This window comes from Arachis stenosperma, chromosome 10, assembly GCF_014773155.1.
Source record: "Arachis stenosperma cultivar V10309 chromosome 10, arast.V10309.gnm1.PFL2, whole genome shotgun sequence".
Classification (NCBI taxonomy): Eukaryota; Viridiplantae; Streptophyta; class Magnoliopsida; order Fabales; family Fabaceae; genus Arachis; species Arachis stenosperma.
Window position 1 is genome coordinate 116,110,736 of NC_080386.1, and position 27,509 is coordinate 116,138,244.

A 27,509-nucleotide genomic window follows, 5' to 3' on the forward strand; every position below is an offset into this window, starting at 1 on the left:
CTGGATTGAGGTTTGGGCTGGGTTTGTCACCTTTTATTTCATTTATTTGGCGATTAGGTTAAATTTTTATTTAAAAATATTATTAAAAAATATAAAATAAAAGCATAAGAGTCAAGTTCGTGTTTTTTCTTAATTAGGGGTGACAATATGTACCTTATTCGTGGGTACCCAACCCGATCTCACCCGGTCGGGTAGGGTTGCCAACCCGATCCGCAACGGATAGGGTAGGGTGCAGGTAAGGTTTTCGTGCGGATAGGGTAGGGTGCAGGTTGAGTCTCAATTCTACCCGACCAACCCGCACTTTATATACGTATATAAAAATATGTTTTAAGTGGATGTTGAACTAAAAATCTCTCACTAAATATAAAAAATTCTTGGCCACTAAAAAAAATCATTAATTGATAATTTAATATTTTTTTATATAAAAATCAGTTCTATTTTAAATTATCATCAAATTATATAATAATAGTATATCTTTTCTATAATCTGTGGATAAAATCGAATACCCACGAATTAAAAAAAGAATAAAGTTAGGGTTGAGATATTCTTACCTCGCGAATAGAATAGGGTTGAGTTTATATAAAAATCTTACCCCTACTCTTAACTGTTGGCATTTTGGTAACCTAGGAGAGTCCCAGTAAAAAGGTGAAGATGAAAGTGGATAACTGAACATATTGTCATATTGTATTCCATTTTCATCCAATTTGTGTTTCTGAAGCTGAAGGTGAACATTCAAGTATTGGATCAAGTGTTCGTTCAACACGCATAGCAGAAAAGTGATCCTAGAGAAACCACTCTCACCCGAGACACGATCAAAGGTAACATATTTTCCGCTATTTTGAGTTTGGGTATTGATTTCATGAAATAGGTTTTTAGGGCTTTGTTTTCATGTAAGTTGTTGTGAAGCATGGGTTTTTTTGGTTCTGCAAAAGAGGATGAAGGTTTTTTTTTCAATTTTTTGTCGATCAACCCTTGGAGGAACTCAAAGTTCTTCCTGAATGATGATGCCAAAGGGGTTTCAATGCCCCCTAACTTGATATTTAGTTCTGTTTTATAGTTTGCTTTGAACCCTAGATCCTTTCCTTCTACCAAAAAAAAAAATGAAAATGTGAGTTAATTTCTTTTAGCAGAAACAGATCTCTATTGATAAAAGGGTAGATGTGACCAATGAAACATACATTTTATGTATACATTTAACACAAATTGTCCGTTCTTTCAAATATTAAAAATCGATTTAGTAAATAAAATTTTCTAGAAATTAGAGTGCTTCACTCATAGTTATAAGAACCGGACGAACCGGCTGGTTTAACCGGAAAACCGATGAATCGGTCACCTAACCGGTCCGATTAGTCATTTTGACTGGACAAGAAATAGAACCGGATAAAATTGGTTTGAACCGTCCGATTTTGATAAAAATCAAGGAACCGGCGGTTTTTGTGTAACCGGCCGGTTTGGAAAACCTTTTTTTTTTCCGTTTCAAAACGAATGTCTCTCACTCTCTCGAATACCCCCCTGCCCTCTCCCCCCTAACCCTAAATCCCCAAAAGCCAAAACGGCAGTCCTTCAAGTCTTCCTCAGCTGCTCATCACACCATACATAGTTGATCACCGCACCTCACCTCACCGCCGGCCTGTTGTCTTCTTCCTCCCCTCGTCCACCAACACGCTTCCTCGCAGTCTCTCTCAGTCTCGAAGACTCTCTCCCTCTGCTCCGTCTCGCTGGCTTCACAGTGTGTCTGAGTACGTCGAGTTCGGGGCTCCGCGTATCTTGTCGTCGTCATCGCGTCTCCTGCGTCACTGCTGCGGTGTTGCCTCTCCGTCGCTGCAGCGGACCTGCCTCTCCGTCGCTGCTGCGGTGCTGCCTCTCTGTCGCCAGAATCTGCCTCATCCAGGTTGGTCTCCAAACTATGAAATCTGTTCTCTATTTTTTTTAGTTATTTAGTTGGATTTTAATTTGATTAAGGGAGTGAATAACTGATAGGTTAATGGGAGATTATTGATTATGTATATATTGTTGAGTTATAACTTGTTATATTGTTGAACTAGTTGATGGCAGATTGTTGATTTTTTTTTTCAGATTTGTAGTGGTTATGGTAGTTTTTGTTGATGTAACATTGCTGTGAATTTATATTGCTGGATATGAAAATATGGAAATATGGATTATGTAACATTGTTTTTGTAATAGCTGCTATTTTATACCATTGTTATTCTATATTGCTTTAGAATGTCTTCAGCCGATACACCATCAGAAACACCACCCTCCGCGGCTCCTTGCTTCGTCGGGTGCCGTCGGCGCGTCCTCTCCGTCCACTGCCTCCTCTCTCGGATTGCTGGATTTTTTTTTTTAAATTTTTGATTATGCCATTATGCCTGTTTGCTTTAGAAGAAGGATTGCTGGATTTTCTAGCAATTTTTGTCGGAGTTATTTGCTGTTGAACTATTATGCCATTGTGCATCTTTTTAGTGTAGTGACTCTGAGTCTTTTTGTCGAATTATTTGCTGTTGAACTACTATGGTGTTGCTTTTAAATGTGTGTTGAATTAAATGGTTATTTTCAAGTTGAATGCAACCATTTTACTTGTGAGTTAAGTGCTTGTTATCCATTCATCAATTTCTCATGGTTGTTTGTCTTAGATACCAATCTTGCTCATAATTTAAATCGTTTGGCAGATTTAGGCTTGAAAACATGTGGGCAAAACTGGTTTTATGTCCAAAACAGATTTTAGTGAATGCATATATGGTTGCTTTTGTCTTGCCCAACAGGAACCCTTTGAATTGAATTGTTGGAAATAGGTTATGCTCCCAATATTGAACAATTGATGTGAATTTGTATTTTGTAATAGCTGTTGTTTTATACCTTTGGTATTATATTTTTTAGTTACGTGAAACTGGTTTTACCGGTTCAATCAGTAATTTATTGGTTGAACCAGTAAATCAGTGAACCAGTAACCTAGCCGGTTTGATTACCGGTTCGGTTCTTACAACTATGGCCTTCACTACAAATCTTTTACAAACCGAATTGGATATTTTAAAAAAAATAAAAAATGTAAATATAATATTCCACGTGTATAAAGAACCTTACTTTTCGTATATGTTGGTGAACTTTTGGTAACACTTTATATAATTTTGTTAGATGAAGGGTAAAAATCAGCTAATTATTTATATTCAAATTACTCTCTCAAATTATTAAACTCCCTCTGCTTACTTTTGAAGTGTTTTAATTTATAGAAGTACTCGATTACTTAGTTGAAATAATTTAATTAATTTTGATCACTTTGTGATCCAAAAATCCTAAATAGTGAATAGTTATTCTGCCATCACTGATTCAATACTCAAGTCATCTTATTATGCTTTTAGTTGTCTTAATTTCATATAAAATTAAAATATCATGTGTATATTAAAAACTAATCAGTAAACACCATATATTATACACAAATACAAATATTGTTTCTCATTTTTAATATGTATTTTATCTCAATAACTAATTTTCAGTCTCAGTATTATGTTTGTTAGCCTACCAAAATACAAAATTTAAGTTCTTTCAATATTTTTTAAAAAGAGAAATTTTTGGAGATAGAGATTGAAATTTAACTAATAATTTCTTCCAAAAATACCCTCAATCCAAATTAATTATTTCAAGCTTGTCCTTTGTGCTAACTTCTTCGTCTCTTCTCTTCCCTTGTCAAACACAGGATTCTGTACCACCATCGAAGAACCTAGCGGAAGCCCCTGCTTTGTCGCTGCCTCTTCGTCGTTGAACCCACCACGAATAAGGTTAGTCGCCGTCGAACCTTCGTCTTCGTAGCAGCTGTTTTCGCGTCATTTTTCAATTTGTGGTCTCCTCTTCAATCCTATCTTCTCTGTTCGCTTATGTGTTGTTGTAATGGGTTCTATATGGGTGCCCTTTTGCAGCTTGTCTTCTCTTGGTTTTTTTGTTTGTTTGCAGTTGTATGAATTTGTAACTACAGAACTTGTCTTCTCTGGGTGTATGAATTTTTACTATCAGTGCAATTAACTACTTGCCTGATTAATTACTCGCATTTACGCAGAAGTTGTATTTGCAATAAGATTATCTTCTTTGTATTCAATTTTGTGATTAATTCTATATTTCAGTGTGTTACTCATTCTGGATTTGTTATAATTTTTATTTGTGATGAATTTGTTACTAAAAAGTTAGATGATGAGAAAATTAAAATGCAGTGATGATTCAAAAAAAAAAAAAAAAACTCTAAATCCTGAGGATTCGTGTTCTGTGAATATCCAGTTCTCCACATCTCCTCCATCCTCCTCCAGCGACACCAGCCCGCCATTCCGGTCTTCGTCAGGCCCAGCCGTCACCATTCTTCCGGGCCCCTGAGCTTGAAGGCTTGATTCAACTCCAGTCCGCTGAGCTCTGCCGTTGCCGTCACCTCCTCTAGCCGTGCATTCCAGTTTCGGCCGTCGCCTCTCTTCTGTTCTGCTGCTCCTCTCTGTTCTCCGCCTCTCTCCCCTTGCCTCCCAATCTGCTTCGCTGCCTCTCCTGTTCTCGCTTTAAGTATGCCCTTTTTTTTAATTATAAATTTACTTCTTTTGTATAAATTTATATTTCTGTGTTTTGTGTGTGTGTGATTCCTGAAATTGTAGTCTGATTTTGTTAACAAAAGGTGAGCTTGAGCTGACCTAACCGTGTGCAACCGTAATAGCTAAGCTGAAGTTCATTCTAAGAGTCAATAGATATTTGCAGAATCGGTGATAAAATGGGTTTAGGGTTGAGAAACTTCACTGAGAGAAACAATAATGGACAACCTGTCCTGGACACTGAGAATGGGGAGGAACTCATGCACATGCAGCGTGGTGTGGACCTTGTGCTTGCCAACCTCCCTCCCATCTCCTCCGGCACACTCTATATTACTACCAAGTAACTAAATCACTTGTTATTTTCCATAGCTCTTTCCTTCCTTTTCCAGTTACATACTCAATTTTACTAAACATCACAATCTGGTGACTTTGTTGCGGGCAAGTGATATGGCTCAGCGATGTAGACAACACCAAGGGATATGCTATTGATTTCTTGTCTATTTCCCTCCATGCCGTCTCAAGAGACCCAGATGCCTACCCCTATCCTTGTTTATACACCCAGGTATCACCTATTATTTCTTAATTAATGTGTTACAGTTTAGTCGTTTTGTTATTTTCAAATCTCTGACTAGTAGGGCGCTTCCTGAAGATTGACACTAATGCTGAAGAGGATGGTTCCGAAAGCTCCGACTCTGAATCCAGTGACATACAGGATTTATCCAGGATCACAGAGATGAGGCTTATCCCCTCTGATCCTTCTCAATGTATGTTACCAATTTACACTTTGGTACTTTTCTTGTTGATAGATTATTAGTTTGTTACTCCGGGGTTTGCTTATATGTATTTTTTGCAGTGGATACTTTGTTTCAAGTATTCTGTGAGTGTGCAGAGCTTAATCCAGAACCAAATGATGGTTAGCGCTAACCTCCCATACTGTTATTAATACTCTGTTTTTACTTTTTACTCCTTTCTGAGTTGTTTGTGCTGATATTATTCTTTTAGAGGAAGGAGAAGAGCATGATTGGGTTTTCAGTGCTGATCAGATGGAAGGGGAAGAGGAAGGTATATGTGGGGCTTTTTACCTTGTTTATTAAAATTTGGAAAGGTTTGATCCCGTAGATTGTTCTAGTTTTTACGTTGCTAAAGATTTTCATTTTCCCCCAGAGGAAGAAGGTTATATCTCTGCTAATCCACCGAACTCTCTTGGTCAGTCAAATGGACATCATGATCTAGCTCGTACAGTACTTGAGGTTGGTTGCTCTTCCTCATAGTTCCCTATCCACTTTTGTTTGTGCAGTCTCACATTCTGACATATAATCCTGCAACTTCTCTTGTGATTAAGTTTCTGCAAATTCAGTTATGGATACTTAAAAGTTGTCTATTACTATTTTATGTCTAACCTTCAAAGTTTCTGTAAATTCAGTTATGGATACTTTAGGTTATTTGTTAATTGTGCTTTCTCTTTCATTTTGGTGGTTGTTTTTATTTTTCCTTTTATATGGTGTTATGCTTGAGTCTTGATCTACTGAGTCTCTTGAATCAATTTTAAAACTTGCAGATTAATTGTTCATCTCTTAATATGGAATAATTATCATTTGCTTTCTGTTTTAACACATTCAAACTAGAACTTCATTCTTTTCTTGCCTAAAATCCTTTAGAGTGTTGTTTGGATAGAGTATTTTAAAATTTTTGAAGAATTTAAAATATTGTGTAACTAAATTGATGTAATTCTGAAATGTCTTGTTTGTGCAACAACAAAAGATGATATATATATATATGTATCAAGTTTGAGAACAAATTTTTTGTCCATCAAGTTTTAAAAGAAGAGATAATGGAAGAATTTTGAGAATTCCCTCTCTTATGGGATATTTTAATTTCTTTATTTAAACTAAACAAAATTACTCTATAAGATACTTTTGTAAGTTGTAAAATTCTTTCTATTAATATCCAAACAGCATTTCCAATGAAAGAATTTAAAAGCCTCTTAGAGAATACATTTCGTCCTCCAAATGCTTTATTCGAAGACACTCTTAGTTCTGCCACTTCAGCACTGTAGGTTATTGTTAAAGAGTTTCCTCATTAATTCCAGATTATCAAGAGGTACAGTAGCATATAATTAACAATTAGAGTAGTAAGGCGTGAAAGATAGAAGTTAGGGTAGAGAAAGGTTGAGGTATCAATGTGACACTCTCAAGAAGTATTATTCAGAAAAGAAGGATGAAGAATGAGTTATGAAAAAAGATTAATTTGGCATTCGAGAGGCCAAACACTCCACTAAATAGTCACTCCACTTATTCCCTGCCTAAAAGCTTTTCAGCTTTCTTATTTATAATATCAAAATTCTAACTACTTCCCTAAACATGTGGAATAACAACAATTTGAAGTTGTTAATCAGTTACGTGTTTTCCCCTCCTTTTATAAGTAAATTTAAAAGGAGTTAGATTTCGATTTTGTCCCTCTTGGTTTGTTACAGTTATTGAATGGTCTGTGATATAGGGAGAGACTAGGTCAGGAGAGAAGACGTCAGTTGTGTTTAAATTGTTTAAATGTTTGTTGCTATTGCAAACATCATGAACCTTGTTTTGTTTTGTTTCCTTACTTTTTTTTAGTATCTAGAACAAATTAGGTTACTATATACTATTTGGATCAAGTACCCTTTTGTGAATTCTAATTAAAGGAGAACCTTAGGCATGACCTGAATATTAATGTAAAATTCATTGCATTTTATGATAATCTATTAAATATTAAGGAGTTTGTAATGTGTTTCTCTGTACCGGAATCCTTATCTATTCTCATGACTTGTGAGGCTTTAATGCTTCATATTGATGATTTTGTATTTGCTTATTTCCGAAGTAACTGGTAGAGGAGCCGGGGAGGAAAGAAGAGTGGTTATGGCAAATTGTCGATCAGTTATATAAGAAACCCATGTTCAGTACCAGATTTTAAATTTGTTTCAAAATTATCCCTTATTTATATTAAGTTTAATTGATTGCAGCTTCATATCAACGATCAGCGTTTTGAGGATGCAGAAGAGATGGAGCACGGTGAGGATGGCACCCATAATTGAGTGGCTGTGTTTAGCCGAACATAGCATATGAACTGTTGGTTATGTTATGTAAATTAGTATGAAAATCCAATTAGGGGATTATATACTTTTGATAATTGATGGACAATTATGCGCGACTAATGAATTTTGTTTCATGTTTAGAATGATGAAAGTGCTTTGAAAGTGTTAGGGTAACAATATTAAGCCCCCTCTTAGTGGTGAGCTGTGAGTAGATTTGTGTTAAGTCGTGGTTGATGATTGGTTTAATTTAAATAAGAGAAAGTCTATGAGGCCAGTACTTCTATTAAAATTTGGTCAGCACTTAACCATCAAGAGAAAAGTAAATAATCTCATATCATTAGATGAAATTTCACACCATTAAAAATACTAACAATGGCTAAATGATGGTTACAAATCACAAAACTTGCAGATTTCCTATTATATTACAATATTGATTTCTGAATAACAGCATTATCCTATTGTATTTTATTTTTAATTAACAACAATGTTTAACCGTTAAAATTAAATAAACAATCAAATGTCATTTATAAAATAAAATGGGAAAAAATGTGTCATTTTAAAGTTAGTATCAACTTCGTATAGGTTGACTTAAACTAGACTAATCAATTTGTTGATTAATTTTCGATTAATTCGGTGTTGAAGGCCGCGGTGACTGGAGAGGTTTTCAGTGCCATATGCCTATGATATTCCATATCATCGATCATATCACCATTCATAAAAGTCGTACTACCAATTGGTAATTGAGAAGCAAATTGCAACATAATCACTTTTTAAATAAAATTATATCCTTAACGATTTATTTAACCCAAAAAAAGTTGAAAAAATAGCATTACTCTACATTGTCATATCTGCCATCTAATCTTGATCGGGAAATTATACATCGGTCATCAGTATTTATGATATCAGAAACAAAAAAAAAATCAGCAGTTAAGAAACAAGGGGATCTGAGTAAGCCTGCAATAAATACATGGTACACGATACGATGACTTACTTGAAAGAAAAACATTGTACACCAGGCTAAGGCCAAATAGCCAATGCTAGTTTCACTTTTCACTAGGTGTTGTCGCTAAGGGATTCTTTTTTACTCCACCCGAAGATCCTTTCTGGCAAACCTGGTTCTCAGTCATTACTGGTGGATTGCATGTATCTTTTATTCAAACCACAACATGAGAACTATGGCCGCGCAAAATATTTAACATTTGATAAGCATTTTAATCATTCATAAAAGCATACCATGGAACCCGATTTAAAAGGAGTTGTATCATTACAGGAAAATATTGATGCATCTGAGGGCTTATGAAAAAGTAAGTGTGCTATAGACCGATCAATGGGATTTGTTTTAGTTTCCACATCCATGAACCCAATATACCTGAATAGAGTAAAGTGTTATACCAGTTTTAAATATTTTCAGCAAAACACCAATATTCCATATATATTAGAAGCTAAGATCTAGAAATCTAGAATGGACTATAAATATTTTTTAACGATATTATATCTGAAAATTTATTCTCAATATTAGTTACAAATGATATTGTCCTATTACCTAGTGTTATTTCAGTTCACATATTCATCAATATTTTATTTTTCACATATCAATATAGCATTCTCATGAATAAAATAAAAACTACTCTACAGTACAAAGTAAGTGCAAGGATGAGCAGATAACTAAACTACTCTAGGGGAACAACATGTCAATGTGTATGCAGTGAATGTTTAGTGCCACGAAAATATATATCTGATTATGAAGAATGAATAATGCAGGTGATACCTGTCTGCACCCTGTGTCATTAATGCTTTTCGGGTTTCAATATCATCACCAAGTTGACCATTCACATTTGCATCTGTATGTCTTTGTTCATTATTCTTAGCTAATCGGTACAAACTGTCCCTTATACATAGTTTAGTTCTTATATCCAACTGCATTCAAGTGAATTGATTATAAGTTTATAATCAATGAAGCGGAAGACTTTCAACAAGGGTAGATAGATAAGATTTTCTTAGCATTCACAACATGGGACATTCTCTTTTTTCTCTTCCCTTTTTATAGTTTTGTTCCCATCTTTTTCAATATATTCCGTATCTCACCACCCATAGTAACAACCAACTTAATTCAGACTATAATACTTGAAAATAGGATAAGCACCATATTTCCAGCATCCACATGGCTAAGCATAATTAGGATGCTATGTTAACACCTACACGATAAAATCTTTCATTATGACAAACCATAAGTTAAATGCATGACATGTTAATTTTTAATTCATTGCCTAGGAGACACTATCGCAAAAACACAAGAACAAACTTCGGCATCAGAAAATATTCAAATACCTGATCCATGTCTTGTTGGAGTTGCCGAAAGTAAGTTGCTTTAAGTCAGATTTCATCCAAAGCTGAGCTCATGGATGGGCTTTCTTGAGCATTTGAAGAATCAATTTCCTGTAAAAATCCAATGCTAACTCCTCCAACTGATGACCTACCCGCTGGTCTGAACCTGGACTTGGAAGCGATGTCATGTGACTAGCCATATTTTCACTTTTGATACCTCTACTTAACAGTCGTGCATCATAACAATTATATAATTTTTTCTCTGATCATTTGTTTCCAAGCTAGCAGCCTTCAAAGGTTTTTCATGAGGACTCTTCAAAGGAGACAGTTGTTTATTATGTTCAGACCTTGATCCAGACAAAGCTGAAAGCAGGGAAGTGTAACTTGGAGTATGATTATAATCTCAGTGAGTTAAGGGAGTCCGCATCTGTACACATCCTAAAGAATCTAAATCCATGTTTGGTGTATTTTTATGGATGCTATCCTGAGAAGTAACTGCACTAGATGATACTCCAAAGGGTTGCTTCAGATGTGGATATTGCTCCATCTGAGAATAGGGATAAATGAAATCACCATTTTTTAGGTAGCCATTTTTTTTCTTTCCAACTGATGGCTTTGATAACTTACCCTGCACCTTTAATACAATTAGGCTGGCATATACAATTACGAATTAAGAGACAGTATACATTAATCTTAAGAAATAGAGGATGCAGCTAGACCAGTTTTCAATTGCTACAAAACATACATTTACATTACTAACCAGAGTAATACAATCAATTAGCCAAGAAAAAAATATAGTTTCCCTTCTTATTATTAGGTACAACTCCAATCAGAAAAAAAAATTCTTATGACATGAACAATATGGATTATGGCATGATGCTGATCAATATGGATTATCTTGGTTTAATGTTGCTGAATCGAAATTATATTGTTTTACTAAGATTTTGAGGATCACGCTCTAATAATTAACCTTATATATTAATATATGAGCTTTTAATAGAATTTAGAAGTGCTGAAATTTGGGTTGGCAGGGATAAAAACTAGAATTTATCTATAAATTTATTTCATGTTTTCAACTCAGTTTAACGGCAAAGTAGACAAGGGTGGAGTCAACAGAACCTAAGTTCAGATTGTGAATATGTCATTATATGATATTCAAGAATGCATATGTAGGGAAGTAGTAGTTTTGCGTATTTAAAAGAAATATATTTTAAGTTAAAACTTTGTTCTAAGTAAGTTTGTGCATTATAATATGAGTAAGTTTGTGTATTTATAAATGATAACTTTAGGCACCAGTTTTATAGATTTCCTTGAGTGCAAGTTTTTGAAATAGTTTTAGATATATAAGGTGATTTCCTTGAGTGCAAGTTTTTAAAATAGTTTTAGATATATAAGGTGAGATGGTCGTTGACATAGTATCAAAGTCTAAATCAAAACTTCAACCCTTGCCATTTTTGTTCTAAATTGGAGTATATTATCAATATCAACAAGCTTAACAAATGTTATATTTTAGTATGTTTATTTATATTTATTATTTTATTATAAAATAATTATTTTGGTTGAACCAATTTCAGTTAGACCAATAAACCAGCAAATTAATAATTAGAACGGTTTAATGATCTGTCCGATTTTTAAAAATTTGTTTCGGACATATTAATCCATAAAGAATAAAATAGTAATAAAGTTCTTCAGGATAGTAGATCTGGACACATTACTTCCAAATTAGCCCCTATGACTAGAATAAAAAGTCTTAATATGAACTAACTTGTCCACATGTGCAATCGTAAAAGACTTCATTGATACTTTTTTCTTCTTTAGAGATTCATCTGTCCAAAATATAAATTTTTAGGGATATTTGTCACTTTGTTCTTTTATTTTTTACCGTTAATTTGATTTGGTTGATTTTAATGGTTTAGATGAAAGGCACCACTCAAATAAAGATTCCAAAAACCACTTTTTCTAAAGACACCTACGTGGCAAAACCTCAACCATACATTCTAAAGCCACACTTTTAACTACATAACACTTAAAACCATAGCATTTTATAAGAAAAGCGTCACCTAATGGAAAAAAGTAAATTAGAAGATTTAAGAGAAGAAATAATTAAATTATCAAAATTAATAGATCAAAAACTAATGATTTTAACTAATGTTAATTGTAATGATACCGAATTCTTAAAATCAATACAAAATGATTTTTTTCAAAATCTTTATTTTACTATAAGTTTTATTGAAAGACTTCAAAAACCTAAAAAAACTTATATTTCACATAGAATTTCTAAAAAATGCTACCATGGAAATGATTCCCCACATCTCTATCATACTTTTAACCCACAATTAAATTTTATAGTAGATATGGTTGAAGAAATATTAGTATCCATAAATTTTCAAAGAAATAAGAAAAAAGAGGAACCTAATATAAACGAAATTAAACAAATATTAAATAAATACTTTCAGAAAGAGAATCCTAAAGAAGAAAAAATTCAAAATATAGCCAACATAACAAAATTAAAAGTAAAACCACCATTGAAATTATGAATATTGAAGAAAAATTAGAAGAAGTTACAATGCTTTTTAAACAATTAAAAATGGCTTAAGAAAATAATATTATGGAACAAGAATTTCAGATAGAAGAAGAATTAGTAAATTCTGAAAATATAGAAAATGAAGAACACATCCTAGATTATTCAAGTGATGAAGAACCAGCAGTTCCAATATAAGTAAAAAATGAAGTTGGAACATCTAAGGATAATCAATCTCAATTTAAATGGGAAACATGGTTTGAAAATTATGCTTTTAAAAAGGGATTTATAAATAAAAATTCAAAGTATACAAAAATATCATCAAAGTACGTTCCTAAAATCCAGGAAACGGAAGGAGAAAGAATGCTCGATTTAGACTGTAAAAAGAATGAAAAAGAAATTTTCGAGAACTGGTTGAACTCCTTCTTATTAGAAGCCTTTACTAATCCAAAACTTAGTGAATTATCTGGAGGAGATATCTGGAATTATATAGGATTTCATACTAAAGAAACTGTAAGAGATTATATGACATCAATAGAAAACCAAATAATAGAAGAATTAGGAACAAAAACAACAGTTTACGATAAGATATTACATATAATGATGATTCTATATAAAGAATTTTTTGGAAAAAATATTATAGATCATAGACAAGAAGTCTATAATAAAGAATATCAAGAAGTGAAAAATCATTTAGCTAATATTCAAATATATGATTTATGTAATGTGGAATCTTACATATGTGAATATAGAATACATTATTATAAACTAAAAGAAGAAGATAAAAATCATTATCTTAGTATGTATATAACAAAACTTCTATACCCTGCTAATGAATTTATAATGGGAAGATTTATAAGAGAAATAAATAGAGGAACAATTGAAAATAATTTTGGAGGAGCAACCTCTACAATAAGAGAGGAAATAAAAGAACGTTGTATGCAAGAAGCAACTCAAAAAAGATTTGAAAATATAATTAGAATTTGCTGTCAAGATAATGAAAAAATACCTCAAAAATATGGTCTTAATAAAAATTTTCAAAGAAAACGAAAATATCAATTTAGAAAAAGAAAATACTATCCAAATTGGAGAAAAAAGAGGTATTTTAGAAAAAGAAGTAACAATAAAAATAAAAAATAAAAAAATGACTATTGCCCAAATAAAAAAGAAAATTGTAAGTGTTGGTACTGCCAAGAAGAAGGACACTATGCAAATGAATGTCCAAAAAAGAAGGATAAAAAAGACCTTACCAAACAATTAGAAATTGCTAAATCTTGTTTCATGGAACCATTAGAAGAATCAGATGATAACTTAGACTATATTTTTGAATATGTCTCAGAAACAGACTCAGAGACTGAGCAATAATGCCACATTTATTACTATAAAAATAACAGAAAAGCTTATAAATGCTTTCATAGATACTGGAGCAACACAATGCTTTGCTAGTACAAATATAAAACTTGATTGGAAAAAATTAAAGAAACCATTAAGAGTTAGAATAGCTGACAAATCAATACATAAAATTAACCAAAAAGCAGAAATGGCTGAAATATTTATTCAAAATTATAGGTTCATTGTTCCATCCATATATATGTTAGATTCTAGGATGGATTTTATCATAGGAAATAACTTCTTAAAGCTATATCATCCATTCATTCAAGAATTAACATATATAGTTTTAAAAGCTCCACACGATTTTTCAATAAATAAAAAATCAAAACGTATAAAGATACCAACTACTACCATAGATAAGATTTTAAAATTTAAAATATTTTCTATATTAGAAACATGTTATTTAAATTTATATTTTCAGATAAATATCCCAAAAAATAATCTTGAAATAAAAATAGAAGAACTTTTGGATGAAACTTGCGCTGAAAATCCTTTAGATGTTAAAAATACAAATAAAGAATTAATAAGCATTAAATTAAAAGATCCTACAAAAGAAATAAATGTTCCAAATAAAATTCCTTATTCTGCAAGAGATAGAGAAGAGTTCTCATTAGAATGTAAAGATCTTTTGGAAAAAGGAATTATAAGACTAAGCAAAAGTCCTCATGCGGCTTCGGCCTTTTATGTCGAAAACAACAATGAAATTAAAAGGGAAAAACGAAGAATGGTAATTAATTATAAGAAAATGAATGAAGCAACTGTTGGTGATGCTCATAAACTTCCAAGAAAAGATTCTATTTTGGAAAAAATTAAAGGAGCAACTTGGTTTTCATCTCTTGATGCAAAATCAGGATACTGCCAACTTCGTTTAGATGAAGAAACAAAGAAATTAACTGCTTTTACTTGCCCAACAAAAGAATCAACAAGTGTATTGCTCTATGAATGGAATGTTTTACCATTCGGATTAAAACAAGCCCCAGGTATCTATCAAAGATTTATGGAAAAAAATCTAAAAGAGTTAAATGAATTTATTCTAGTTTACATTGATGATATATTAATTTTTATAAAACAAGATAAAGAAGATCATCTTCAAAAATTATTAATAGTTTTAGAAAGATGTAAAGAAAAAGGATTAGTTCTTAGCAAAAAGAAAGCAAAAATAGCAAAACAAGAAATAGAGTTTCTTGGGTTAATTTTATCCACTCAAGAAAAGCTAAAACTTCAACCAAATATTTTAGAAAAGGTAAATTTATTTCCTAATAAAATAGAAGATAGAAAACAATTACAAAGGTTTTTAGGGTGTATAAATTATATTTCTGATCAAGGATTTTTAAAAAATATAACAGAATACACTAAAAACTTATTTCCAAAAATAAGTACTAAAAAAGAATGGAAATGGGAAGAAAAAGATAGTATGCAAATTCAAAGAATCAAAGAATTATGTGAAAAGTTTCTGAAACTTTATATTCCAATAGAGAATGACTACTTAATAGTAGAAACAGATGCTTCAGACATAACCTGGTCAGGATGTCTAAAAGCTAAGAATGCTATAAAAAGTTTGGAACAAGAAAAAGAATCACTAGATTCTAAATATTCCCCAAAGGAATTACTGTGCAGGTATATTTCAAGGACTTTTACTCCAACAGAACAGAGATATACTACTCATGAAAAGGAAACTCTAGCAGCAATTAAATCTCTTAAAAAATGAAAAATTGATTTACGACCCAAAGAATTTACATTAAGGACAGATTCAAGTTACCTAACAGGTTTCATTCGATACAATTTAAAAGTTGATTATAATCATGGGAGATTGGTAAGATAGCAATTATTTTTGTTACAATATCCAATAAAAATTGAATATATTAAGGGTGACAAAAATATTATTGCAGATACATTGACAAGAGAATGGAGTTCGTCTACAACGCATTAAATCAAGAAATTCAAAAATATCAGCAAGAACTCGAAGAATGCAAGCATTGTCTGCAAATAAGGGTACAGATCCAATCCCTCAAGAAAGCCATTGAAGCAATAAAATCAACACAACAAGCAAAACCATCAGAGTTCAGCCAGCTAAGCATGGTGGACAAACCAGGTGAAGAAAAAATTTCAGAAAATAAAACAATTGCTGAAATTATTAAAAAATCCACACAAGACAAAAAATATTATGTGATTTATAATGGCCCCATGAAAGGAGTATATGATGCCTGGGAAAAAGCAGCACCATTCACACATCAATCAAAGATAGTTCATAAAGGAGGATTTTCAACACTAGAAGAGGAAAAAGAATCCTTCAGGGAATATGAAGCTCTTCATCCAGAACAAACCCTTAAAAGAGCAGATAAAGCTCCGATTCAAGCCTAGAGAACAGGAATAATGAGAAACATTCCTACAAGAGCTGAAATCAAGGAAAAAAAAAGGGTCTGTAGATCAAATCTCAGAGAAACCCTTAATATAGTCCTAAATTGGACTGAAGAAAAAAGGGCAAGTTTGGGATACTATCCTATTGCCAAAGAACAGCTAACAAAGCTGGTTATTTTTCCAAAGGCTTCCCCATCTGACACTAATTAATTTTTTCAGTATGGATTAATTGATACAATTTTAATTTTAATGATCTAAAAATTATTAGTGAGTTTCCTGCAGGATTTGTTGATGCAGTAAAGAGATTTAAAAATATGATTGACAATGTAAATCCAAGGGATATATCCCTAAAATTTATAAATAGTCAACCTATTTTTAATGAAGAAGAAGAATGCTTAGTTCCAGCACACCAAGTAATATTCATGTCCGTCTTCCCAGGAAACTTTCAACCAATTGATCAAATTCAAGATTTAACAATCTACAGTCATGAAGGAAGACTAGTCAGCACATTAGCAAGGGTTTTTGAAAGAATCCAAAAAATAACAAGGGAATCTCACACAAGAATTAATTATAAAAGCAGAAATACTCTGCTTGTGTCCAGTAAAAGAAATAAAATTGAAGAAAGAGAGATAAGACTCTTGGTGGAATTTGAATCTGCATTCTATAATCTATCCGGACTCTTAGAAAAGCTCCTTGAAGGGATAAAAAGGAATCTCTGCTATTTGATAAAAGACAGAGAAGACCACAAGTGCCAGCTATGTGTCTCAAAAATATCTGAAGGAAGCAATAATGAAATGGAATCCACCCACATGATAAAAGAAGAGGACAGTGCATCCACCCACATGATAAAAGAAGAGGACAGTGCATCTGAAGCATCCCTCAACATTATTGCATAATGACGTAAGCGCTTAGGTCATAGAACACCAACAATGTAGTTGGTGCAAGATAATAAACAATGACGTAAGCAATGACGTCATAAGAAGGGTAAGGATGGGAATTGTCCATCAGACCCAACCATTATAAATAGATTGCTTAGGCAATTGTAGAAGTATCAGAAAACAGAAAGCAGAAGGCTAAGAGTACTCATATGCTAGGAGAGCAAGGAGGAAGCTGCCGAGGCGATTCTGTAGTCTGACAAAAGAATTCCTTTAGGAAAAAATAGTTTTAAACTCCCCTCTGGAGTTAATCTCCCCTCTGGAGATAAAAACACCTTATGTAAAATATACTAAATAAAGGAAGTTTTTCTCCAAAAAGGTATGTCTTTGTCCTAATCTCTTAGTTATGAATTACTTAGAAAGCTTAGAATTAACGGAAGAATCTGATTATTATAAATTAACTGTTTTATTAGATAATGAAAAACAGGCTGTTCTAAAAACAAAACTAAATCTCAAATCAAATAAAAATTTTAATAAATAAAATCTTTTAAAAGAAGTTTTTAATAGAAAAAATATAATATACTATAAAAAAATTCAACTTGAAGCCCTTGTAAAAATAAAATCTGCTAATGGAGAACTTGAAATAGTTTTGATAAATGATGAAGAATTAAGTAAACAGATTGAGAAAATTAAGGATCAACAGAAAAGATCTAAAATTGGATGGATTCATATTAGTACCATACAAGTTTTAATTAAATCTACATATATGAAAGGAATTAATTCACCAATAAGTTTAGCAATTTGTGATAAAAGAATTACTGATGACCCAATAGATCAAATAATTGGAATTGTTCATGGAAACTTGGCAAATGTAAATGTTAAATTTAATGCCCATCTTGGATATGCCATACTTTTATCAACTGAAAATCTTGGAAGATCTATAAGTTTAGCTTATAAATTTCATAGAAAAAGTTTAATGGAACAAGATGACGAACCATTTTCAATTACATATGCAATAAATTATGCTTTAACAAATAGCCATCATAGTATAATATTTAAAAATAGAGAAAGAATGTATGTTGATGAATTATTTCAGAAAATTGTAAAAACAGAAATACCAAAATATAAAGCTATTGAAAACCCAGTTCTATTATTAAAAGAACCATCAAAAAGATCGGTTTCATCAAATTTTCAAATAAGAGAATCTAAAATCAATAGTCCTTTAAGTTTATCTAAATTAAAAATTAAAGAAGAAAACTCTGAAATAAAAGAATTAACAAAAAAGGTCGAAAAATTAAATGAAACCCTAAATACTAAATTATGACAATAAACAAGGAAGAAATATATGTAACTTATCAAGATAAGAAACAAGAGCTCTTTGAAAGAGAAAATCGTTTGAATTATTTGCAATTTTCTGAAATAAATCAAAGAGCATTTGAAGCTTTAAAAATAATCTATAACAAACTGAAAAAAGAAGTTGATGAGCTAGAAAAACTAATAGAATCTCTGGAAAATAGTGATGAATCAATGATAGAGTTTGCAGAAATTCTAAAATAAATAATGATAAACAAAACTATTTTAGAAATTATAATAAGATTACCTAATTTATGAGGCATAAAAAGATTAAAAAACCAGAAAATAAAATAAAAAGAAAAAGAGCGAAAAAATTAAAAAATAAAATAGAGGAGTATAAAAGAGAATTAAACAATCTTCAGATCGAAATTAATGACCTTATAATAAAAAGGATAGAAATAAGAATAAATATAAACAAATTAGAATTAAATCTAGGAAATTTATAAATGTCTGAAAAACTATATTACAATTTAAAAGAGTTAAAACTGTTAGAAATAAGAGAAAGTGTAGAAATAAAAGAAGTTTCTAAGAATTTAAGAAATTTAGAAGAAATTTCGAAATTGAAAAAATTTGAGTTAGAAGAAATGTTGAAAATGATAAAATTTGAAAAATTTGAGTTAGTTGAAAAATTTGAGTTAGAAGAAATGTTGAAAATGATAAAATTTGATATCAGAGCCAAGTTAATGATTAAGGGTAACACTTTTTTTTTAAGCAACACTTTTAATACTACGCTTTTAAATCAATAACAACCACAAAATAAAAAACGTCTTTACAAATAGATGAAATTGGCAACTTTACCATAGCATCCACCTTAGATGAAACAATTGATTCTGCCAATTTTTTTGTGAAGGATCCACCCCTGAATTACAAGGTCGTAGTTTACTAATTCGCACTCAGTGACTTCATGCATCATACTTATCCAAAGAGAAGACAACTGAGAAAACCCTTCTTTAGAACTCCAAACTGAACTTGCTCTTCATCTTCGTCTTCATCATCTTTAATGACAATGGCATCGGCAACACCTACATTACCAACTATCAACGTAATGTAGCATAATATCCCATGTCTTCCTCTTTCCTCTTTCGTTATTCTCCTTCCTCATCTCCCTTCCCACAATCCATAAACCCCAAATTCAGAACCTTTCCCAAACGCCTCAATTCCACTTCCATTGTATCATCCCAAATTCAAACACCAGAACCCGAAAATGATGACAACAAAGATAAAACTCGCAACAAAAACCTCAGTTTTCTCAAGCTTACAGTGACCCTTACCGTTATCTTTGCTTCCCTGCCATAAGCCACCGCCCTTGTTGCTGAATCCGCCGTGAAGGGAAAGAAAAGGGCACCCAAAAAGGCCGAAGCTTTGACGCTGGAGGAGCTGAAGTCATGGGCTCAGGGTCTTCCAGTGGTCTCTAATCGTCTTCCCTACAGCGAAATTATTGAACTAAACAAGGCTGAGAAGCTCAGACACATAATTAAGCCCGGTTCTATAAACTTGAGGCAAAAGGCCGAACCAGTTCTGGTGGTTCTAGAAGACTTTAGAGTGTTGAGGACGATTTTGCCATCGTTTGAGACTCATAGGAAGTTTTGGGAATCATGGAATGAATTAAAAATTGGCTCTTTGTGTATGAATACATACACACCACCCCTTAAGAGGCCTAACTTGCCCCTTCCTATATGGGTAAAGGGTCCGATGCTACCTGCTATTGAAAAGTTTATGCTTAAGCTTGCTGAGAAGAAACCGAAGATAGAATCCAAGAAAGAGAAAGAGTATAGGGAGATGAGGATGGAACTTAAGAGGCAGAGGGAAGAGGAGCTGAAAGCTATGAGGGAAGAGAGGAAGGAGTTGGAGAGGGCCAAGAAGGTGTAGAGGAAGGCCGAGGAGAGGCAGCGAAAGAAGGAGATCAGGAAGAGGAAGTATTAGGAGTTATTGATTCGGCCAAGGGATAATTATGTTAGGATTACTGATCTTTGGTATGATTTGGCAAATAATCCTAACGTTGTCAATGCACTTGGCTTGCTTTTCTTCTACATTTTCTATAGGATTGTGGTGCTTAATTATAGGAAGCAAAAGAAGGATTATGAGGATAGGCTTAAGATTGAGAGAGTTGAGGCTGAGGAGAGAAGGAAGATGAGGGAGTTGGAGAAGGAGATGGAGGGTGTTGAACGTGATGATGATGAGAGTGGCATGAGAAAGGAGAGGAGCAGAATGATTATTTGAAGATGGCAAAGCAGTTTACGAAGTTGGGGGCACGCATTCGGAGAGCCAAGAACAAGAGTCTTCCTTAGTATTTAGAGAGAGGTGTAGATGTGAAGTTTAGTGATGTTGCAGGACTGGGTAAGATACGTCTTGAAATAGAGGAGATTGTCAAGTTCTTTACTCACGAGGAAATATACCGAAGGAGAGGAGTGAAAATACCAGGTAACTCCAGTCAACACTTGATAATAGAATGCATTAATTTGAACTGCCTTTGCCTTAGGGAAAGCCTATTTGATGATGGTTCGCATACAGTTTGTTCTTACAGGTTCTATGTTTTTCGTTTAACATAATGAAAGAAGGAAAGACATTAGATTTTCTAAACGTTGGATTGGTCACATTATCAGGTGGTATACTTCTTTGTGGCCCTCCTGGGGTGGAAAAGACATTGCTGGCAAAAGCAGTGGCTGGTGAGGCAGGGGTAAATTTCTTCTCTATTTCCGCTTCACAATTTGTGGAGATTTACGTTGGTATCGGGGCATCTCGTGTGCGAGCACTTTACACGGAAGCCAGGGAAAATGTACGTGATTGTTTCGGCTTTGCCATTGCGCTCTTGCTTTCTTTAGAGTAAAATAAGATCTTGTTTTTTGCAATTCTTTTGTTTATTTACATCGAGTAAATAGTAGTCTATTGTTTCTAATCATGCTACACTTTTACAGAATCACCTGAAATTTACCTACTTTCTTCTGCTTTAGTTTCTGCATTCAATTGCCAATAATTTTCTTCAATCTTTCTCAGGCTCCATCTGTTGTCTTCATTGATGAGCTGGATGCTGTGGGAAAGGAGCGTGGCTTGATTAGGGGTTCAGGTGGACAGGAATGTGACGCTACTCTCAATCAGGTTAAACATGGCACCACTGAACTTTTCAATTGCTTTCGTGAAGTAAAAATGTGTATATATTGGTTGATGTTTACTATTTACTGAATGTTCCAGCTCTTGATGTGCTTAGATGGATTTGAAGGAAGAGGAGAGGTGATCACTATTGCATCTACCAATCGACCAGACATTCTGGATCCTGCACTTGTGAGACCTGGTCGGTTTGATCGAAAAATATTTATTCCCAAGCCTGGCCTCATTGGTCGCACAGAAATTCTAAAGGTTGCTCCTCCTCTACTATGTTACATTTGTGGTTTTCGGCTTCAGGCTTCACTTTTCTCAAGTATACAATACTGTTTAGGGTTATCCTTTCAAAACTTGGCTATTGTGATTTTTGACTAATCTTTCTTCCTTTCCCTTCCTTGTGATACTTTGATAGGTTCATGCTCATAAAAAGCCAATGGTAGAAGATGTGGACTATTTTGCTGTTGCTAGTATGACTGATGGCATGGTTGGTGCAGAGCTAGCTAACATAGTTGAGGTTGCTGCCATCAACATGATGCGGCATTCAAGGACTGAGGTAATATCTCCTATTGAAAAGGATTTAATAGTCACACCACCAATTGTGGCTTGCATACTTTTATTTACTGCTTTTCACTCTGGCAGATTACTACTGATGGCTTGTTACAAGCTGCACAAATGGAAGAAAGAGGAATTCTGGATAAAAAGGAGAGAAGCATGGAGACTTGGAAGCAAGTAGCTATTAATGAGGCTGCAATGGCTGTCGTAGCTATGAACTTTTCTGATCTTAAAAATATCGGGTTTGTATGGAATTCACACTATATCCATTTTGTAATTGACATAATCTCAACTTATCTGATTGATTGTTGGTGGAAAAAACTGACATTTTAGCTTTATGTTGCTTTTGATGCAGGTCACAATTGCTCCCAGAGCTGGTAGGGAATTGGGTTATGTGCGGGTGAAGATGGATCCTATCAAATTTAACGAAAGAATGCTCACATATGGATTCTTTGCTTAGATCAATTAAACTGCATTACATTGCACTATTACAGAATTGTGTTTAGAGCCTTTCATTTTTTCTCTAATTTGTAACTACTAATGTCATGCAGTTGACAGTTTGTCCTGAATCATATTACCGTTCAACCAACTCCCCGTGCAGCCGATGAAATTTGGTTTGGGAGTGGTCAAGTAAGATAAAATTCTTACTTGCATGGCTCCATAAAACCAATGCCTCCTAACATTCTTGACCTTAGAGCTGCCAAGCAGAGAATTCCAACAACTTCATAATGATGAAAATCAGACAACTTTGAAAAGCAACTCTTAAGAAAGGGCACAACCAGTTTTGAGGCTAGTTTACTTTATAGTCATATTTATTGTACCTTATTCCTGTAGCAAACTGTAATATGTGTTGATTTCCATTTGCTTCTTTAGATACATACTTGGGTAGTTGGGCTGCTCTCATGTTTCCTTCACTCATTCATCAGCCACTAGTTAGCTTTTGCTTCAAACATTGGATTACAATTAAGCATTTGTTGTTCAAGTGTTTCGCTCTCTTTTATTGCAGAGATAATAGAAATTGTTTGTAATGAAATAACCACACGAGTTACTAATGTTATATTTGTTCATGTTTTTTTTTTTTTTTTTTGGGTCTAGAAACGGGGCTATATTTGTTCATGTTATTTACAGCTACTATGAATGTTGTTACCAGCTGGGGTTGAAATTAACGGGAAAAAAAGGAAAAAAGAAAGAGGAAAGTAATAATTTTGTTTTGGCGAGAGGTAATAAATTTTTGAAGTTATGGAGAAAGTCTTTTTGTTTTCCACAATATCCCCAAATTCGACACGTTAAGAACTAATCCATCATGGATCTGAATACTCGGTTTAGTTTGAATTTAGATTTATTTGGGCTATGAGGATATTGTGGCCATCAAATGTTGAGCTTATTAAAAGTTATTTTTAATTTAATTTACTAAATATATAGATATTATAATTTTAAAAAACTATCTTTTAAAAGTTAATTTTATAAACCACCTTTAAAAAATAAAAAATTACCAAATTAAGACTTCTGTTATTCATGTTTGGATATCACTCGAATCTTATAGCAAGTATTTAATTTGGTCCAAATCATCCTAAATTCCAAACTCTAAGCATCATTACCTAATTACTTGGAATCTCTTTATTAAAGTTCATTAATTTTGCATATTTAATTTTTATACTTAAACTAAGTTTATGTGTTTTCCAACTAGCTTACTAGAAAAATATACCAAAAGGACTTGATAGATAATTCGAGATGGAATTATTATATCTTAGCAAAAAATTCTTAGTTTAAATTGTCAGTGTGGTGTTAAAATTGGAAGAGCTTCAACTAAAATAAAAAGATAGAGAAAAACATAATATATTACTTAAGTTCATTTATTACTTTTAAAATCATTGAATTTTAAAAATAAAATTATCTTATTATTATAAATTAAATTCTAGAGTATTTATGTTAGTATTTTTCAAATAACTCATTTACTATTACAATTTCTCTTATTAGTTTATGCTTTAGATTTCAACCAATAACAAGATTGAGGTGTGCATTACAACGCCCTATATATAAAAATATTTTTGTTTATGCACAAACTATTTTTGTTAATATAATAAAATAATTAAAAATCAATTAAATATGTAATGAAAACGAAAATATTATATGTTTATTCTTACAAAATAGAGATAAGCAACATAAATATACAACTATCTTCAAAACAAATATACAAACAAAATATTAAGTATATACAAAAATTAGTCATTAAATCAACTATAATATATTTATGTATGAATACATTAGTTAATTTATTTTTTATATTTTATATTTTATATTTTATATTTTATATTTTAATATATATATTATATAAATAATTTATTTAATAGTTAATTTTTAGTATATACATAATATGGTTGAATAGTTTATACAGTCATCTATAATTCATAAATAATTATTATTTATCAACCCAAACGAACCTTCTTATTTTTGAATCTTAGTTATTTGAGGGGTTTAGTCATTTCGTGTTTAATAATAGGCTCCCAAATATTGAAAGAAATGACAATGTTAGAATCGGAAGACAAAATAATAGGCTCCCAAATAATAGTCATTTCATGTTTAATAATAGGGGTTTTGTACATTTAATATCTCTAGTTATAAACTTATTTCATTTAATATTATTTAATTATTTCAACAATAATTAAAACAATATAAAATATGGTAAATTTGGGCTAATTGGCTGATTTCTATTATTTTCTAAATATTTTTTTTATAGAAATTACTTCAAGAACATCAACTACTACAGCTATAAATTGCTGTCCCTTTCCTCCAACTAGTCGCAAATAAGAAGAGGTTTTACAGGGTTCCTAACTCCAAAGTCTCCTTTCCATACGAGCATAATTTTTTGGGTCACTTTTATGTCCATCACTATTGTATGTCTTGCAAATGCAAATATATATTTCATTAATTGACCCAACATGCAGGTCAATTACTTTTGTAACATAATGCATGCATGGTACTTTTGACCCGGTCTTAAACTATCTCTAGTAGAGAAGTAGAGAACTCATTCTAATTATTATTTATAGTTTATTTGTCATAAAAAATAACTCTATCTCAACTTTTGTGTCATACATAGTAAATAAGAACTTAAATCATCTCTTTCTTTTCTATTAGGAGAAACTAACTTTAGTCCCTGTTGTAATTCTATTTAATTAATTAATTAAAATATTTAAAATTAATGTAATTAATTTTTTCAATAATATAATTTAAATTTATAAATTTAAAAATAATTCACTATTAAAAGATATTAATATTAAATAAATTCATATATAACAATAATACACAATATATAATTCAGGATTACACTAATTTGTAAAATTACTTAATACAAAGAAAAACATAATTAAGCTCTATAGTTGACGACAAGTATTGTGAAATTGTCATATGTGTTCAATTAAGTCCTCTTTCAATTGTCTATGCTACTGCCTATTTTGAAGTTGGGCATTTTTTTTGGAGAAATTGATGGTATGGTGCAAAATCTTCTTCTCCCAGTTGAAGTTGTGATAAGCCTTTTTCGACATCATCATACTCTAAGCCTTGAAATTAGAAAAATTTTGTGAATTTGGATTTTGAAATGTATTGGTAGTGTGAAGTTTTGATTTGGAACTTGAGAGCTTGAGGTTTGAGATTGTTGGATATTTGGAATTTGAGAAAAGTTTTGTAAGTAATTGAAGAAAGAGTTGAGTTGGTTTAGATCCATTTTTCCGAATAAAAAATAATATTTGTAAAATTTTAATTTCGTAAACTTGGAAGAAGATGAAGAAGAGTAGTAGAAAGTGTGAGAATAGAAGTGTATTTAAGTGGTATATATAGAGTAACAAAATATTAATTTATTAATAATAACGGTAACATAATAACGGCTAGTTTCCAACTACTGATTTTGCAACGACTAATTTTACAACGGCTAATTTAATATAATAATATAAATAATATTCAATATTAATTATGACATAAATAATTACTATAAATTATTAATTAAATAAAAATTTAATTATTTAATCTAATTAATTATTTTAATTATTAATAAATTAATTACGATTTAATTATTATTTAAATAATTAATATAAATTATTAATTAAATTAAAATATAATTATTTAATATAATTAACTAAAATTTTATATAATTATTTATTTAAATAATAACTTGCTATCTGATAAGTTATTATTAGCCATCTCAAAGTCCCCATTTAAAAGGGTTGGTTCCTCTTAAAAATCGTGTGGGACCTTCTTCTCTTTTACTCCATCAGTTAGAACCTCTTTCTGTCAGAAAGTAAAATTGGCACTCATCCATTGAAATTGCTCTTGGGGTATATAAAATTCTAGAATCAGAATCCATCATCTCTAAACAATGAAACAGGTAAAATAAGAAAATAAAAGGTTTAATTATTTTTAAATTAAAGTAATAATACTTAATAAATATAATAGAAGTTATAATTTTAATATAATAATTATATTTTTATTATTTTCTCATTTTACTAATAATCTAATTTTAGACGATCTTTTTAGAGAGAAATTTGGTAAACATTCATAAATCTAATTACTAAAAAATATTCATATATCTGTATTTGTGGTTGCATTTGCTAAAATATTTTTTAAATATCATTTCGTCATTTTAAAAATTATTCTTGAGTTTAGATACAATGTAAAATATTATTTAAAAAAAAACTAGTAATTTATATAAGTTAATGAGACACTTAATTAAATCTCCTTATATTGGATAGATCTGGTGACATGAAAAAGACAGTTACCTCGATGAAGTGAAAACTAAGCTTTATAATTTGTAGGTGGAACTCAATAACCCCCTTGTAATATCCATCATATTGTACCATGTGATTTTTTATTATAAAAAATTATTACTTTGAAGATATGGAGACGAGTGATAAGCTTTCTTGGTCTTTGTTATTATATGCGAGTCATTTTTAGATTTTATGAATTTTTTTGTTTAAATACACACTGTATTTTTTATGAATTATTATTATTATTATTATTATTATTGTGTCGTCTCTAATGGGCGGTGGTCATGGTTTTGGGTCCATGTTCTTGCTCGCAATTCGTTATATTTTGGGTCCAAAAAAATAGGATTGTTATAAACTTATAATGTGTTCCTTATTCTTTTAAAGAGAAATACAAGTTGGAATGGCTTGTTGCATTTCATTTGTTTGGTTGACTTAGTTCTTTCTTTGTTTAAACTCTAAACCAAACAAAATGTGAGATTCTTTTTTTCTTTTCCTTATTCTTTGTTAGGATTATCATGTGTTTATTTATCTTTTACATTTTTCTTTCCATTATATAAATGGTAGTATTTGTTGCACTTGCAATAAAAGTTCTAAATTAAGTTTGATTTGGTAAAATTTTTTAAAAATGTATTTGTGCATTTTAAAAATATAAAT

At 31.6% G+C, this 27,509-nt stretch overlaps 1 protein-coding gene and 2 pseudogenes across 9 annotated transcripts; 2 read left to right on the forward strand and 1 right to left on the reverse strand.

Annotated features, from left to right (window-relative positions):
• Positions 1 to 707: 707 nt before the first annotated feature.
• Positions 708 to 7,762, forward strand: LOC130957922 (chloride conductance regulatory protein ICln-like). 9 transcript variants are annotated; one of them, XM_057884775.1, is made up of 11 exons: positions 708 to 818; positions 1,548 to 1,891; positions 3,692 to 3,773; positions 4,264 to 4,533; positions 4,723 to 4,896; positions 4,995 to 5,118; positions 5,206 to 5,320; positions 5,410 to 5,469; positions 5,559 to 5,618; positions 5,721 to 5,806; positions 7,552 to 7,762. In XM_057884775.1, the coding sequence occupies exons 5-11, from the start codon at positions 4,736 to 4,738 to the stop codon at positions 7,621 to 7,623; spliced, it is 678 nt and encodes a 225-aa protein (XP_057740758.1). In that variant the 5' UTR covers positions 708 to 818; positions 1,548 to 1,891; positions 3,692 to 3,773; positions 4,264 to 4,533; positions 4,723 to 4,735; the 3' UTR covers positions 7,624 to 7,762. The 9 variants fall into 9 exon arrangements, with proteins under 9 accessions (XP_057740758.1, XP_057740757.1, XP_057740759.1 ...); XM_057884774.1 differs by lacking the exon at positions 708 to 818 and having other exon boundaries at positions 1,499 to 1,891; positions 4,713 to 4,896; XM_057884773.1 differs by lacking the exon at positions 708 to 818 and having other exon boundaries at positions 1,500 to 1,891; positions 4,643 to 4,896.
• A 475-nt stretch (positions 7,763 to 8,237) lies between these two features.
• On the reverse strand, positions 8,238 to 11,745 carry LOC130957530 (protein LNK1-like; annotated as a pseudogene).
• Positions 11,746 to 15,937: 4,192 nt separating this feature from the next.
• On the forward strand, positions 15,938 to 23,137 carry LOC130957531 (probable inactive ATP-dependent zinc metalloprotease FTSHI 2, chloroplastic; annotated as a pseudogene).
• Positions 23,138 to 27,509: the final 4,372 nt, after the last annotated feature.

Coding starts and splice junctions, on each gene's coding strand:
- LOC130957922 (XM_057884775.1), top strand. CDS start 4,736: ATGGGTTTAGGGTTGAGAAACTTCACTGAGAGAAACAATAATGGACAA. Junction 4,897..4,994: donor ACACTCTATATTACTACCAA/GTAACTAAATCA, acceptor ACTTTGTTGCGG/GCAAGTGATATGGCTCAGCG. Junction 5,619..5,720: donor GATGGAAGGGGAAGAGGAAG/GTATATGTGGGG, acceptor ATTTTCCCCCAG/AGGAAGAAGGTTATATCTCT.